General features: G+C 40.8%; 1 protein-coding gene across 4 annotated transcripts in view; it reads left to right on the top strand.

Annotated features, from left to right (window-relative positions):
* The window catches only part of LOC124127095 (AP-4 complex subunit epsilon-1-like), a 125,220-nt gene that overhangs the window by 3,749 nt on the left and 103,778 nt on the right, over nt 1-17,693 (top strand). For 3 of the 4 annotated variants that reach the window (XM_048400683.1, XM_048400681.1, XM_048400684.1), the window contains exons 2-4: nt 11,943-12,014; nt 12,827-12,950; nt 14,494-14,567. In XM_048400683.1, the coding sequence (XP_048256640.1) occupies nt 11,943-12,014; nt 12,827-12,950; nt 14,494-14,567 (270 nt within the window). The remainder of the gene's footprint in view (nt 1-11,942; nt 12,015-12,826; nt 12,951-14,493; nt 14,568-17,693) is intronic. The other variant, XM_048400682.1, reaches the window with a different exon arrangement.

Here is a 17,693-nt window from a genome sequence, read left to right as displayed (position 1 = left end):
TAAATATCAAATCATTGCAATGTATCTATTTTATATTCCCTAGTTCTTCCTACGATTCTCTTCCCATGCATATTCTGAAAATGTTGAGCCAATACCTTGAACGAATAGACAAATGGATAGCTCAAAATAGGAGAAAATGCTACACTTTGTAAAATCTGTATTTTGGTTTGTTTACATTTCAAACAAGTGCAGTTTTTCGAGCACTCAGCGTTCGTTTTCACATCTAATTTATTTTGCTTGATTTCATCTAGCCACTTTGTATTGGTGACAAAGACTATTCGTCATTTGATTCTAAAATGTACGAGGAATTCAAGGATGTGTGTATCGCAGTTAAGTTTGAAATATACGTGATGTTACAGGTGTCTCATAACCGGTGTTCCTCAATCGTGATTTTGTAAACACTATCCAATATGGCGGAAAGTTCATTTCGGCGTTGGTGTTTGCCAATTTTTCAAAACATTCAAAACGGTTATAGGGTGATTTCATAAAAGACAGATACCCGTGATCACTAATATGGTATTTTTTAAATTCATTTCTCCGAGTAAATATCAGAAATTTAGATTTCAAAACATGCTGTAAATAACGCTGTGAGTGGTGGTTTAGTAATGTGTAAAAATGGGCGACATTTACGATGTACCTAATTTTCAGAGGTCATTTTCAGTACTTTTGCTTGGCCAAAAATGCCAGTGGATGATATCACAGAACAGGGAATTCCCCACCTTAGTCAAAACTGTGAAGTGTATTTGTGTGAGTGATGTATTTTTAATTTTATTCGACTTCAAAGTGAGGGTTGTAGAGGAGGGACATATATGTCCCTGTGGCACCCAGGGGGTTAACGGGTCATTTGCACCCCTCTCATGTGCCTGTGCAATTAAATTACCAATGAATTGGCATGCGTGTGACGTCAAGCTCTGCCCTCCCATTCCTTGTTTTCTTGAAGCCACACCCGCCATTGTTTGTATCAACATGATGAACTATCCGAGCAACGCTATAGTGTATGACGATGTGTTTCGCATCACGATTGGTGCGATCACTCTCGTGATTACTCTGATTAGATTACCCAGATTAACGCTTTGAGTAGTATAGGCAATGGTGATTCTAGCTCACTTCCACTGGAGCTAGATTTATACCCCAATACCTATATAACAGGTAATTTTTTATGCAAAAACCACGATGCACATGTAGCAGGGCGTGGAGTCATCATACAGATGACATCCTTACCTTGTCAGCTTGCTGACGGGGTTAACCACTTTGGTCATGTGGACAAGGCATTCGACCTCTGATCAGAAGCTCCGTGGTTCGAATCCCATCACGGGACTTGGAAATTTTATGGCCGCTACACACACAAATAATCGTCATGAGACTAAGCTAAATTTAATGAAAAGGGCTCTAGCTCACCACCACCTGAATCCTATCAATGCTTCTTCATATGATATAAATTTTTATAGGTAATGGTGATTCTAGCTCACTTCCACTGGAGCTAGATGTATACCCCAATACCTATACTACAGAGGTAATTTTTAGTGCAAAAACGATGTTGCGATTGAACAATCGTCATGAGACTAAACAAAATTGTAATGAAAATATTCTCTATTATTTTTACTCATACGCATACCATTATTTTGAACAAAGTGATATTCAACATTTTGCTAAGTTCTTCGTTCAGTTTACTAGGAGACCAGACTGTATACTCTTCTTCAAAATTGGAAAGAAACAATTGATGACCGTATTTGGTTGGTTTGACATCACTGATAAAATATAATCCTTGTGGTAATTCTTGCCACTTGATAGCTTTTTTCATTATTATAGACTTATGTAGACGTTTGTCTAAATGAATGTGCGATCCAATGATGTATCGAGGAAACAATTATTTTTAATCACCAACCAGTTCTTTGGTTTTGGCATGGAATAATTGACGCGCTTGTTGTCTCCCCTCTACTATGAACTTTTTTTTCTCGTCTTCACTACTACCACTGGTCTTATGAGAATTTGATCGAATCTCCTGCTTTATTGCGCTGTATTTGGTGAGTTCTGACAGCACTAAACGAAACTCCTCCTCAGATACCTTGCAATCAACCAGTGCTATGAAATATGATCCTCAATGCTATTTAACTTTGCTTCAGCCAGTATACGAATACTGTCATGTTTTAATGCTTTCTTTTGTAACCTACGAGAAATGCACAACACAACCTGGGTACATGTAACACAAGGTTACAAAGCTAGATACAGTATATAATGCATAGGTCGGAAACGTCTCTGTAATGTCATATTACTGAACGCTGAAATCTCCTCTGATCGCATAACCACTGACAAGAGTTCAGATGAAATACAGGATTGAGGCACATTATTAACTGTTTATATTGAGTCTATATAATTTAAAATCCCCAAAATGTCTCACACGAGTGTAACGGCATGTTACGATGTTTCCCAGAATGACGTCATAGCACATGTAGTGGACAAGGGATGATGAAGTCAATTGTCTGTGTCTTGCTAGGCTATAGTCCTCACTGGGGGCTCTATTGCAACCGGGACTACTTCATGACATGAAGGACAGACGCAGGTGTTGTTCGCAGTTACAGCCAAGTTTATTACTGATGAATTTTAAACCCTGAAACAATTGTAAAACAATCATTACACAAAATATAAATATATGCTGACATCAAATATTTCATTAAATTTGATGATATATACAAAATGTTATAACTACTAATAAACTTACAATTCATCAAGACTTAATTAATCCTATATCATAAAAATACTTAGCCCGCATATATACTTATATATGCGTATCATATAAATAGAGTAACATAAACGTGACATGATACATTTACTATCATGTATACATACAATGTACAATCTATGAGAAATATATATAAAACCTAGTAAACCCACCAAGTGTGTGGACCTGGGTTCATCAGTCCAGACACAGACCTCTGCACGAGTAATACAGCTACATCTGCACCACAAATAAAGGAATATATATATATACACCGTGCAGACCAATCTCATAGCAGCAATATAACTACCAACCGATACATTATGTTATTGCAGAGTAACATTTCTAGAATATAATAGTAAAACCCTGATTCATTCATACATTATACATTCATGTAAACCAGTATGTAACCTAGCAACACATATGTTTCACATTCTTACTTTCATACTTCATACGTTCATACATCTGCTTCACAGTAATTGAAGATTTTGTTAAATAATGGAACTTTAGGCCTGAGCATAGCGCTTTCTGAATTATTTACCTTACGTAAATAATAACACTTGTAATGCATACAGAAACACAACTAAGTACTATGATCTATCTGATATTTACAATATGGCAAACCAACCAAATTATCAACAGCATAAACACGATATACCTACAAATCCTAGGAATACGTATAAATGATAGAATATCAACAAAAGACTAACCCTCAGAAATGAATCCCAAATTCCATGAATGAAACACGACAATTAGTCCAAACTGTGAACACCACAACGTCCAGTGCTGTATGTTTGTTCGACAGTAACATCAAATGTGATATAAACTAAGTAAAAACTAATCCCTTTAAACTGGAGACAGTAAGCTAGAAAGTTAAACACAAAGGGGCTGTGAGGGGCGCACTTGGGCAGGCTGTTGTGTGATAGTGCACTATGTGATTGAGGCTGTGGCAAAGTACTCATGCAGTAAGCTGAAACAGAGAATTAGGAAAGCTGAAGTGTGAAGTATATAATGTTTAAAACATACTTGACTGAATATTTAATTCAGTAAAAATCTAAACTAATAAAACTCTCAAAATATATACAACTATCTGACCCTGTCACATAAATTCAAATGCTATTCTTCCAGTCCAGAGACTCCGGCTGCTACTTCCATGCCAAGTACGATAGATGCAACGTTTATAGTTGGTAATAAACCAACACCGGCTACACCAAGTCCCATGCTAGCTGCTACATCCGCAGTGTCAACTCTGTCCAGAGCATTCACAGCTCTGCCATACTTTTTATATTCCTGTCTGAACAATACTACAATGTTGACGTTCATGTTTCTGAAGCCATCTAATTGATAGGCCCGGTAATACCTCAAAGGCTTACAACACACCAACACACTGCACATTCTCATCAACATGATGCTTCACTATATAACACACTGTACATTCTCATCAATATGATGCTCCACTATACAACACACCAACACACTGTACAATCTCATCAATATGATGCTCCACTATATAACACACCATCACACAGAACAATCTCATCCACATGATGCTCCACTATACAACACACCAACACACTGTACAATCTCATCAATATGATGCTCCACTATACAACACACCATCACACAGAACAATCTCATCAACATGATCCTTCACTATACAACACACCAACACACTGTACAATCTCATCAATATGATGCTCCACTATATAACACACCATCACACAGAACAATCTCATCAACATGATGCTCCACTATACAACACACCAACACACTGTACAATCTCATCAATATGATGCTCCACTATATAACACACCATCACACAGAACAATCTCATCAACATGATGCTCCACTATATGTCACACCAACACACACCACAATCTCATCAACATGATGCTCCACTATATATCACACCAACACACTGTACATTCTCATCAATATGATGCTCCACTATATAACACACAAACACTGCACAATCTCATCAACATGATGCTCCACTATATAACATACCAACACACTGCACAATCTCATCAACATGATGCTTCACTATACAACATACAAACTCACTGCACAATCTCATCAACATGAAGCTCCACTATACAACATACCAACACACTGTACAATCTCATCAACATGATGCTTCCCTATATAACACACCAACACACTGCACATTCTCATCAACATGATGCTTCACTATATAACACACTGTACATTCTCATCAATATGATGCTCCACTATACAACACACCAACACACTGTACAATCTCATCAATATGATGCTCCACTATATAACACACCATCACACACCACAATCTCATCAACATGATGCTCCACTATACAACACACCAACACACTGTACAATCTCATCAATATGATGCTCCACTATATAACACACCATCACACAGAACAATCTCATCAACATGATGCTCCACTATACAACACACCAACACACTGTACAATCCTATCAATATGATGCTCCACTATATAACACACCATCACACAGAACAATCTCATCAACATGATGCTCCACTAAATATCACACCAACACACACCACAATCTCATCAACATGATCCTCCACTATATATCACACCAACATACTGTACATTCTCATCAATATGATGCTCCACTATATAACACACCAACACACTGCACAATCTCATCAACATGATGCTCCACTATACAACATACCAACACACTGCACAATCTCATCAACATGATGCTTCACTATACAACATACAAACTCACTGCACAATCTCATCAACATGATGCTTCACTATACAACATACAAACTCACTCCACAATCTCATCAACATGAAGCTCCACTATACAACATACCAACACACTGTACAATCTCATCAACATGATGCTTCACTATATAACACACCAACACACTGCACATTCTCATCAACATGATGCTTCACTATATAACACACTGTACATTCTCATCAATATGATGCTCCACTATATATCACACCAACACACTGTACATTCTCATCAACATGATGCTTCACTATATAACACACTGTACATTCTCATCAATATGATGCTCCACTATACAACACACCAACACACTGTACAATCTCATCAATATGATGCTCCACTATACAACACACCAACACACTGTACAATCTCATCAATATGATGCTCCACTATATAACACACCATCACACAGAACAATCTCATCAACATGATGCTCCACTATATGTCACACCAACACACACCACAATCTCATCAACATGATGCTCCACTATATATCACACCAACACACACCACAATCTCATCAACATGATGCTCCACTATATATCACACCAACACACTGTACATTCTCATCAATATGATGCTCCACTATATATCACACCAACACACTGTACATTCTCATCAATATGATGCTCCACTATATAACACACCAACACACTGCACAATCTCACCAACATGATGCTCCACTATATAACATACCAACACACACCACAATCTCATCAACATGATGCTCCACTATACAACACACCAACACACACCACAATCTCATCAACATGATGCTCCACTATATATCACACCAACACACTGTACATTCTCATCAATATGATGCTCCACTATATATCACACCAACACACTGTACATTCTCATCAATATGATGCTCCACTATATAACACACCAACACACTGCACAATCTCACCAACATGATGCTCCACTATATAACATACCAACACACTGCACAATCTCATCAACATGATGCTTCACTATACAACATACAAACTCACTGCACAATCTCATCAACATGATGCTTCACTATACAACATACAAACTCACTGCACAATCTCATCAATATGATGCTCCACTATACAACATACCAACACACTGCACAATCTCATCAACATGATGCTTCACTATATAACACACCAACACACTGTACATTCTCATCAACATGATGCTCCACTATATATCACACCAGCACACTGTACAATCTCACCAACATGATGCTCCACTATATAACACACCAACACACTGTACATTCTCATCAACATGATGCTCCACTATATATCACACCAACACACAGTACAATCTCATCAACATGATGCTCCACTATATATCACACCAACACACTGTACATTCTCATCAATATGATGCTTCACTATATAACACACCAACACACTGCACATTCTCATCAACATGATGCTTCACTATATAACACACTGTACATTCTCATCAATATGATGCTCCACTATATATCACACCAACACACTGTACAATCTCATCAACATGATGCTTCACTATACAACATACCAACACACTGCACATTCTCATCAACATGATGCTTCACTATATAACACACTGTACAATCTCATCAACATGATGCTCTACTATACAACATACCAACACACTGTACATTCTCATCAACATGATGCTTCACTATATTACACACTGTGCAATCTCATCAACATGATGCTTCACTATATAACACACTGTGCAATCTCATCAATATGATGCTTCACTATATAACACACTGTGCAATCTCATCAACATGATGCTTCACTATATAACACACTGTGCAATCTCATCAATATGATGCTCCACTATACAACATACCAACACACTGCACAATCTCATCAACATGAAGCTTCACTATATAACATACCAACTCACTGCACAATCTCATCAATATGATGCTTCACTATATAACACACTGTACAATCTCATCAACATGATGCTTCACTATACAACATACCAACACACTGCACATTCTCATCAACATGATGCTTCACTATATATCACACCAACACACTGTACAATCTCATCAACATGATGCTTCACTATACAACATACCAACACACTGCACATTCCCATCAACATGATGCTTCACTATATAACACACTGCACAATCTCATCAACATGATGCTCCACTATACAACATACCAACACACTGCACAATCTCATCAACATGATGCTTCACTATACAACATACCAACACACTGCACATTCTCATCAACATGATGCTCACTATATATCACACCAACACACTGTACAATCTCATCAACATGATGCTTCACTATACAACATACCAACACACTGCACATTCTCATCAACATGATGCTTCACTATATAACACACTGCAAAATCTCATCAATATGATGCTCCACTATACAACATACCAACACACTGCACATTCTCATCAACATGATGCTCCACTATATATCACACCAACACACTGTACAATCTCATCAACATGATGCTTCACTATACAACATACCAACACACTGCACATTCTCATCAACATGATGCTTCACTATATAACACACTGTACAATCTCATCAACATGATGCTCTACTATACAACATACCAACACACTGCACATTCTCATCAACATGATGCTTCACTATATAACACACTGTACAATCTCATCAACATGATGCTCCACTATACAACATACCAACACACTGCACATTCTCATCAACATGATGCTCCACTATATATCACACCAACACACTGTACAATCTCATCAACATGATGCTTCACTATACAACATACCAACACACTGCACATTCTCATCAACATGATGCTTCACTATATAACACACTGCAAAATCTCATCAACATGATGCTCCACTATACAACATACCAACACACTGCACATTCTCATCAACATGATGCTCCACTATATATCACACCAACACACTGTACAATCTCATCAACATGATGCTTCACTATACAACATACCAACACGCTGCACATTCTCATCAACATGATGCTCCACTATACAACATACCAACATGCTTGTTTCACTCTGCAGCCCCTAACCTGGTTCTTTCCTTCCTTCTAGCATCATGTTAATCTCATGCTTGTTTCACTCTGCAGCCCCTATCCTGGTCCTTTCCTTCCTTCTTGCATCATGTTAATCTCATGCTTGTTTCACTCTGCAGCCCCTATCCTGGTCCTTTCCTTCCTTCTTGCATCATGTTAATCTCATTCTTGTTTCACTCTGCAGCCCCTATCCTGGTCCTTTCCTTCCTTCTTGCATCATGTTAATCTCATGCTTGTTTCACTCTGCAGCCCCTATCCTGGTCCTTTCCATCCTTCTTGCATCATGTTAATCTCATTCTTGTTTCACTCTGCAGCCCCTATCCTGGTTCTTTCCTTCCTTCTAGCATCATGTTAATCTCATGCTTGTTTCACTCTGCAGCCCCTATCCTGGTTCTTTCCTTCCTTCTTGCATCATGTTAATCTCATGCTTGTTTCACTCTGCAGCCCCTATCCTGGTTCTTTCCTTCCTTCTTGCATCATGTTAATCTCATTCTTGTTTCACTCTGCAGCCCCTATCCTGGTCCTTTCCTTCCTTCTTGCATCATGTTAATCTCATGCTTGTTTCACTCTGCAGCCCCTATCCTGGTCCTTTCCATCCTTCTTGCATCATGTTAATCTCATGCTTGTTTCACTCTGCAGCCCCTATCCTGGTTCTTTCCTTCCTTCTAGCATCATGTTAATCTCATGCTTGTTTCACTCTGCAGCCCCTATCCTGGTTCTTTCCTTCCTTCTTGCATCATGTTAATCTCATGCTTGTTTCACTCTGCAGCCCCTATCCTGGTTCTTTCCTTCCTTCTAGCATCATGTTAATCTCATGCTTGTTTCACTCTGCAGCCCCTATCCTGGTCATTTCCATCCTTCTTGCATCATGTTAATCTCATGCTTGTTTCACTCTGCAGCCCCTATCCTGGTCCTTTCCATCCTTCTTGCATCATGTTAATCTCATGCTTGTTTCACTCTGCAGCCCCTATCCTGGTTCTTTCCTTCCTTCTAGCATCATGTTAATCTCATTCTTGTTTCACTCTGCAGCCCCTATCCTGGTTCTTTCCTTCCTTCTTGCATCATGTTAATCTCATGCTTGTTTCACTCTGCAGCCCCTATCCTGGTCCTTTCCATCCTTCTTGCATCATGTTAATCTCATGCTTGTTTCACTCTGCAGCCCCTATCCTGGTTCTTTCCTTCCTTCTAGCATCATGTTAATCTCATGCTTGTTTCACTCTGCAGCCCCTATCCTGGTTCTTTCCTTCCTTCTTGCATCATGTTAATCTCATGCTTGTTTCACTCTGCAGCCCCTATCCTGGTCCTTTCCTTCCTTCTTGCATCATGTTAATCTCATGCTTGTTTCACTCTGCAGCCCCTATCCTGGTCCTTTCCATCCTTCTTGCATCATGTTAATCTCATGCTTGTTTCACTCTGCAGCCCCTATCCTGGTTCTTTCCTTCCTTCTAGCATCATGTTAATCTCATGCTTGTTTCACTCTGCAGCCCCTATCCTGGTTCTTTCCTTCCTTCTTGCATCATGTTAATCTCATGCTTGTTTCACTCTGCAGCCCCTATCCTGGTTCTTTCCTTCCTTCTAGCATCATGTTAATCTCATGCTTGTTTCTCTCTGCAGCCCCTATCCTGGTCCTTTCCATCCTTCATGCATCATGTTAATCTCATGCTTGTTTCACTCTGCAGCCCCTATCCTGGTTCTTTCCTTCCTTCTAGCATCATGTTAATCTCATGCTTGTTTCACTCTGCAGCCCCTATCCTGGTCATTTCCATCCTTCTTGCATCATGTTAATCTCATGCTTGTTTCACTCTGCAGCCCCTATCCTGGTTCTTTCCATCCTTCTTGCATCATGTTAATCTCATGCTTGTTTCACTCTGCAGCCCCTATCCTGGTTCTTTCCTTCCTTCTAGCATCATGTTAATCTCATGCTTGTTTCACTCTGCAGCCCCTATCCTGGTCCTTTCCATCCTTCTTGCATCATGTTAATCTCATGCTTGTTTCACTCTGCAGCCCCTATCCTGGTTCTTTCCATCCTTCTTGCATCATGTTAATCTCATGCTTGTTTCACTCTGCAGCCCCTATCCTGGTCCTTTCCTTCCTTCTTGCATCATGTTAATCTCATGCTTGTTTCACTCTGCAGCCCCTATCCTGGTCATTTCCTTCCTTCTTGCATCATGTTAATCTCATGCTTGTTTCACTCTGCAGCCCCTATCCTGGTTCTTTCCATCTTTCTTGCATCATGTTAATCTCATGCTTGTTTCACTCTGCAGCCCCTATCCTGGTCCTTTCCATCCTTCTTGCATCATGTTAATCTCATGCTTGTTTCACTCTGCAGCCCCTATCCTGGTCCTTTCCTTCCTTCTAGCATCATGTTAATCTCGTGCTTGTTTCACTCTGCAGCCCCTATCCTGGTTCTTTCCTTCCTTCTAGCATCATGTTAATCTCATGCTTGTTTCACTCTGCAGCCCCTATCCTGGTTCTTTCCATCCTTCTTGCATCATGTTAATCTCATGCTTGTTTCACTCTGCAGCCCCTATCCTGGTTCTTTCCATCCTTCTTGCATCATGTTAATCTCATGCTTGTTTCACTCTGCAGCCCCTATCCTGGTCCTTTCCATCCTTCTTGCATCATGTTAATCTCATGCTTGTTTCACTCTGCAGCCCCTATCCTGGTCCTTTCCTTCCTTCTTGCATCATGTTAATCTCATGCTTGTTTCTCTCTGCAGCCCCTATCCTGGTCCTTTCCATCCTTCTTGCATCATGTTAATCTCATGCTTGTTTCACTCTGCAGCCCCTATCCTGGTCCTTTCCATCCTTCTTGCATCATGTAAATCTCATGCTTGTTTCACTATGCAGCCCCTATCCTGGTCCTTTCCTTCCTTCTTGCATCATGATAATCTCATTCTTGTTTCACTCTGCAGCCCCTATCCTGGTCCTTTCCTTCCTTCTTGCATCATGTTAATCTCATGCTTGTTTCACTCTGCAGCCCCTATCCTGGTCATTTCCATCCTTCTTGCATCATGTTAATCTCATGCTTGTTTCACTCTGCAGCCCCTATCCTGGTCCTTTCCATCCTTCTTGCATCATGCTAATCTCATGCTTGTTTCACTCTGCAGCCCCTATCCTGGTCCTTTCCTTCCTTCTTGCATCATGTTAATCTCATGCTTGTTTCACTCTGCAGCCCCTATCCTGGTCCTTTCCATCCTTCTTGCATCATGTTAATCTCATGCTTGTTTCACTCTGCAGCCCCTATCCTGGTCCTTTCCATCCTTCTTGCATCATGTTAATCTCATGCTTGTTTCTCTCTGCAGCCCCTATCCTGGTCCTTTCCATCCTTCTTGCATCATGTTAATCTCATGCTTGTTTCACTCTGCAGCCCCTATCCTGGTCCTTTCCATCCTTCTTGCATCATGTTTATCTCATGCTTGTTTCACTCTGCAGGATGAGGAGCTGATCATCCAGAAAGAGTTGTCCTTCCTGCAGCAGCGCTTCTCTCAGCTGAACCAATCCGGGGTAAGTTAGTCAACACCAGCCAGTCAGTCAGTCAGTCATTCAGTTAGTCAGTCAGTCAGCCAGCCAGCCAGTCAGTCATTCAGTCATTCAGTCATTCAGTCAGTCAGTCAGTCAGTCAGCCAGTCAGTCAGTCAGTCAGAAACTGTCTTTCTTTTTTGTTTACCTACTATCAGTGTCTTGCATCACTAGCAATATGCAAAGATATACTTCTGTGTGATAGTTTTTATGATTCTGAGTGAAATGTTCGATATCAGGTAGATATGAGTTAATATGACTGTGCATAATGACTTTGATATCAGGTAGATATGAGTTAATATGACTGAATAATGACTTTGATATCAGGTAGATATGAGTTAATATGACTGTGGATAATGACTTTGATATCAGGTAGATATGAGTTAATATGACTGTGCATAATGACTTTGATATCCGGTAGATATGAGTTAATATGACTGTGGATAATGACTTTGATATCAGGTAGTTATGAGTTAATATGACTGTGCATAATGACTTTAATATCAGGTAGATATGAGTTAATATGACTGTGGATAATGACTTAGATATCAGGTAGATATGAGTTAATATGACTGTGGATAATGACTTTGACATCAGGTAGTTATGAGTTAATATGACTGTGGATAATGATTTTGATATCAGGTAGTTATGAGTTAATATGACTATGGATGATGACTTTGACATCAGGTATTCTTTCATTTATACACTGGTTTGGCAAATTGTCGCCCCTCACAGATTCTGTTCCTGTGTCAAGTTACTCTATTTTTCATTAATCAAAACATGCTTCAACTTTTTAGCAGCAGCTAAAAGAGAACTTGAGTCGGCTGCTGTATTGCCTGACCCTTGGCTACGATGTGTCCTTCGCCACCATCCACACCATCAAGCTGGCCCAGCAGGGGGTGGGCATACACAAGAGGCTCGGTCAGTACTGCCCTAGGGTATTATACATGGGGGTCGGTACAGCCCTGGAGGTGTAAATACATGGGGTCAGTTCAGTCCTGGGGTTGTAATACATGGGGGTTGGTACAGCCCTGGGGTGTAATACATGGGGGTCAGTACAGCCCTTGGATGTAATACATGGGTACCGTAGAGCCCAGGGGGTGTAATACATGGGGGTCAGTATAACCCTCGGATGTAATACAGGGGGTCAGTATAGGCCTGGAGGTGTAATTCACTGGGGTCAGTACTACACTGGGGTCAGTACTACGCTGGGGATGTAATACATGGGGTTCAGTACAGCCCTGGGGTGTAATACAGAGGGGTCAGTACAGCCCTGGGGTGTAATACATGGGGGTCAGTACAGCCCTGGGGGTGTAACTCATGGGGTCAGTACAGCCCTGGGATGTAATACATGGGGTCAGTACAGCCCTGGGGTGTAATACATGGGGTCAGTACAGCCCTGGGGGCGTAACACTTTGGGTCAGTACAGCCCTTGTGTGTAATACATTGGGGTCAGTACAGCCCCGGGTTGTAATACAGAGTGGTCACTACAGCCCTGGGGGTGTCATACAGAGGGTCAGTACAGCCCAGGGGGTGTAACACATGGGGTTAGTACAACCCTGGGGTGTAATACATGGGGTCAGTACAGCCCTGGGGTGTAATACATGGGGTCAGTACAGCCCTGGGGTGTAATACATGGGGTCAGTACATCCCTGGGGACGTAATACAGAGTGGTCACTACAGCCCTGGGGGTGTCATACAGAGGGTCAGTACAGCCCAGGGGGTGTAACACATGGGGTTAGTACAACCCTGGGGTGTAACACATGGGGTTAGTACAACCCTGGGGTGTAATACATGGGGTCAGTACAGCCCTGGGGTGTAATACATGGGGTCAGTACAGCCCTGGGGGCGTAACACTTTGGGTCAGTACAGCCCTTGTGTGTAATACATTGGGGTCAGTACAGCCCCGGGTTGTAATACAGAGTGGTCACTACAGCCCTGGGGGTGTCATACAGAGGGTCAGTACAGCCCAGGGGGTGTAACACATGGGGTTAGTCCAACCCTGGGGTGTAATACATGGGGTCAGTACAGCCCTGGGGTGTAATACATGGGGTCAGTACAGCCCTGCGGTGTAATACATGGGGTCAGTACAGCCCTGGGGTGTAATACATGGGGTCAGTACAGCCTTAGGGTGTAATACATGGGGGTCAGTACAGCCCTGGGGGTGTAATACATACGGTCAGTAAAGCCCTGGGGTGTCATACATGGGGGTCAGTACAGCCTTAGGGTGTAATACATGGGGTCAGAACAGCCCTGGAATGTAATACAGAGGTACAATGTAATACAGATGCTGTTATACATGGGGTCAGTACAGCTATGGGGTGTAATACATGGGGTCAGAACAGCCCTGGGGTGTAATACATGGGGTCAGTACAGCCCTGGGGGTGTAACACACAGGGTTTTAATGTGTTTGGTTAGTGACATCACCAGTTGTACACAATCAACTGAGTGTGGTGTGTTTCAGGTTACCTGATGTCGTGCCTGCTGCTGCATGAGGACCACGAGATGCTGGTCCTCCTCATCAACACCATACAGAAGGTGAGTTCTTCAGGATAGTCACCAGATGCTCTCTGACTCTCCAGTCTGTGCATTGTTGTGCATTATCTGTCATCTTTCCATCTAGTTAGTTTTAGTTTAAACATATTTTATTCAGATTGAAATACAACTTAGGACTCCCTCTCCATGGTATTTACAAAGCTTGTACAGTAAATCATATGCAAGGAAAACAGAAAAGAAGATGAGTGTATAGCTGACAAAAGAAATACATGTACAAAAGGGAGACTAGTATATTTACATTAAGGCGTCGCCCAGATCTCTTTGTATGACTTAGAAACATTTGCACTGCCTTAAAGATATGTTGATTTTTGATAATGGACAAACATTCATTTTCATTTAACATCAAACCTGAATCTAATTTAACATTTTTGTTCACGGCGTTCTGTAAAATGTCCCGAATTATGGTCAACATAGATTTTCTTTGGTGGACATACAATGGACACTCTAATAAATAATGAAAAGCATTTTTACATGGATTACCACATTGACATATTGGATCACATTTGATATATATTCTGTATAAATCATAATTTAACTGGCTTTTCATGTATCTTAATTGATTATGATAAATATTCAACTTTCTAACACCATAGGAAAAATATGGAGGTGCAATAACTTGCGCTTTTTGTATGTATGTCTTGAATTGGGATGTAGATGTCCAATTTCTACCTGCTGCAGGAATAGTGTTCCATAACCTAACAGTTGATGGAATAAAAGAACATGTTGAGTGTTTTTATCTCGTATATGGAATCACAATATTGTCTGAATTTCTTAAATTATATGATACATTTGAACCTACAGTGGCTGTCACAATGTCTTTAAGATAAGTTGGGGCAATATTACTTTGTATACTCTTCAAAAAAGAAACTTGACACTGACTTTCAAAATGTAATATAACGCGATTGTTTCAAAATAGGACTCAGAAACCATAATTGTAACACTGTTTGAAGATCAATGTACACAATGTTCAAAACATTAATCGTGTCACCTAGACAGACACACGTACACGATACAGTTAATGTCACAGGGGTATAGAAAATGTCAGTATCAGTTGTGCCCACCACGTGCATCAATCACCGTTTGACACCGACAACCCATAGATGCAATCAAGTTGTCAATAACACGCTGTTGGATTCCTTCTGGAACGCGTCGATCCAACTCATCCCACAGATGCTCAATCGGGGAAAAAAACGGTGACCGGGCTGGCCAAGGTAATGTCTGGATGTTGTTGTGCTGTAAGAAGTCCTGACAAACACGTGCAAAATGCGGTCGAGCGTTGTCCTGCTGGAACTGTCTGCCATGAACGTTGACGTGAGGAAGAACGTAAGGCTGTAGGATCAAGTCTCTGTAACGCACACCTGTCAATGCACCTGCCACATGCACGAGAGGCATCCTACCCCCGTGATGAATTCCGGCCCATACCATGACACTCCCGCCGCCAAATGGGACAACCTGCTGCACACAGTTGGGGGCATAATGTGTTAAAGCCAGTCCAATAACCAAAACCAACCGCTGTAGACACTTGCTTCTTTTATTCTTCATCAGCTTTACACCATTCACACAAATACAACCTGTCACGCCGGCCGGCACATGCTCACTCACTTTCTCACAACACAAGATTTTCCCAGCAGCCCAACTTCCGACATGCGCAGTGGGACTAGCTTAGCAGACGATATATCAACATTCAATACATTTTCTTTTTCTATTTTTTTTTCTTCTTCATTACTTGCCAGCAGAGAAGTCAGTGTCAAACATTGTTCATAAAAATCTGTAAAGAAATTAATGTTTTCAAAAATATTTTAGGACTTTTTAACTTATATTTAAAAGAATACAATGTACACAGGCATGTGAAAAGCAATCTCAGGGGTAGACTTCCCTCCTGCCTTGGGGATTATTCTGCCCCATACTATCACTCACATGCATCTTTTAAACCATCACAGAGTCACCATCCATCAATTTGAAGACGTCCATTTTGCAACACACTCAAAAGCTGAACCCCACACGCTCCTCTTTTTGTCATTGCGTTAGCAAGTTGTTGATGACCAGGAATCCACTTGACAGAGGTCACTTCCTTGTTTTGTAGAGACTGCTGAATTGCAGCAATATCCAGTCTCAAACGCTTGTCATCAACAAGACTGGTTGAATGTACAGCCTCCACCACACTTCTGTTATCAAAAAACGCATGAATGTTAAACATGCCTGTCATGCCTGTCATTTCTTCAATGAGTTTTCTTAAATAGAATGCATCTTCAAGTCCTTCCTGCAAACTCAGTGTCTCTGCAGCTATTGTAGATCTCACTACTCTTTTTATCTTGCCAGCATGCCATGCCAAAGGACAGCAGCAATTATTCTCCCCAACAAGGAAAATCACGTGCTCCAACACTACTCACACCATCACATAAATTGTGAAAATCACGTGCTCCAACACTACTCACACCATCACATAAATTGGCATGTGAGGCATCTGTGAAAACCACAAGTTTCCAACTCAAAAAATGTCCAATGTATGGAAAGTAAATCTTTGCTTCAGAGTCTTTCAATTTCCAAATCACTTTTACAGCCCTCAATAGATCATCCACAATTCCACTGTAAAAATTTGTGCTGAGTTCAATCATTTCGAACGCAAGGTCAGGCCTAGAACCTTGTACAAGCCAGTTGAGCTTTCCAACAAGACTTCTGGGCCTGGTATGCTCATGAGGACCCAGAGGTTCATGTTTCTGTGTCTTCCTTTGTAATGAAATGTTTGCTATCTCCAACTCGTCCAAATACTCTTGTTGATCTACCATGATTCCAACAGGATCTTGTGTGATTTGAAAACCCACATATCTAAACTGTCCTGTTTCTATTTTTCCTGCTAAGAATCGCACCTGAAGCTTCATAATCACATTAGCCTCAAAATACATCTGTCCACAATGTAAAAAGTCATCAACATGACTAGCAATCATGCCGATAAGACGCCCATGGTCTTGCATATTAAACAAAGCAGGGTCAAGTGAAGATTGCACACACCTCAGTTGCAATAATTCATCTCGGACACTTTTGTAGAATTGCCTGGCTGCATCATTCAAACCATATAAACAATGCTTCAACTTCCATATGATTCCATTA

The sequence above is a fragment of the Haliotis rufescens genome, unplaced genomic scaffold (genome assembly GCF_023055435.1).
Source record: "Haliotis rufescens isolate VD_foot unplaced genomic scaffold, xgHalRufe1.0.p SCAF_2, whole genome shotgun sequence".
NCBI classification, from domain to species: domain Eukaryota; kingdom Metazoa; phylum Mollusca; class Gastropoda; order Lepetellida; family Haliotidae; genus Haliotis; species Haliotis rufescens.
The sequence above is the reverse complement of the archived record's forward strand: the minus strand, read 5'-3'. Positions and strand labels throughout refer to the sequence as shown.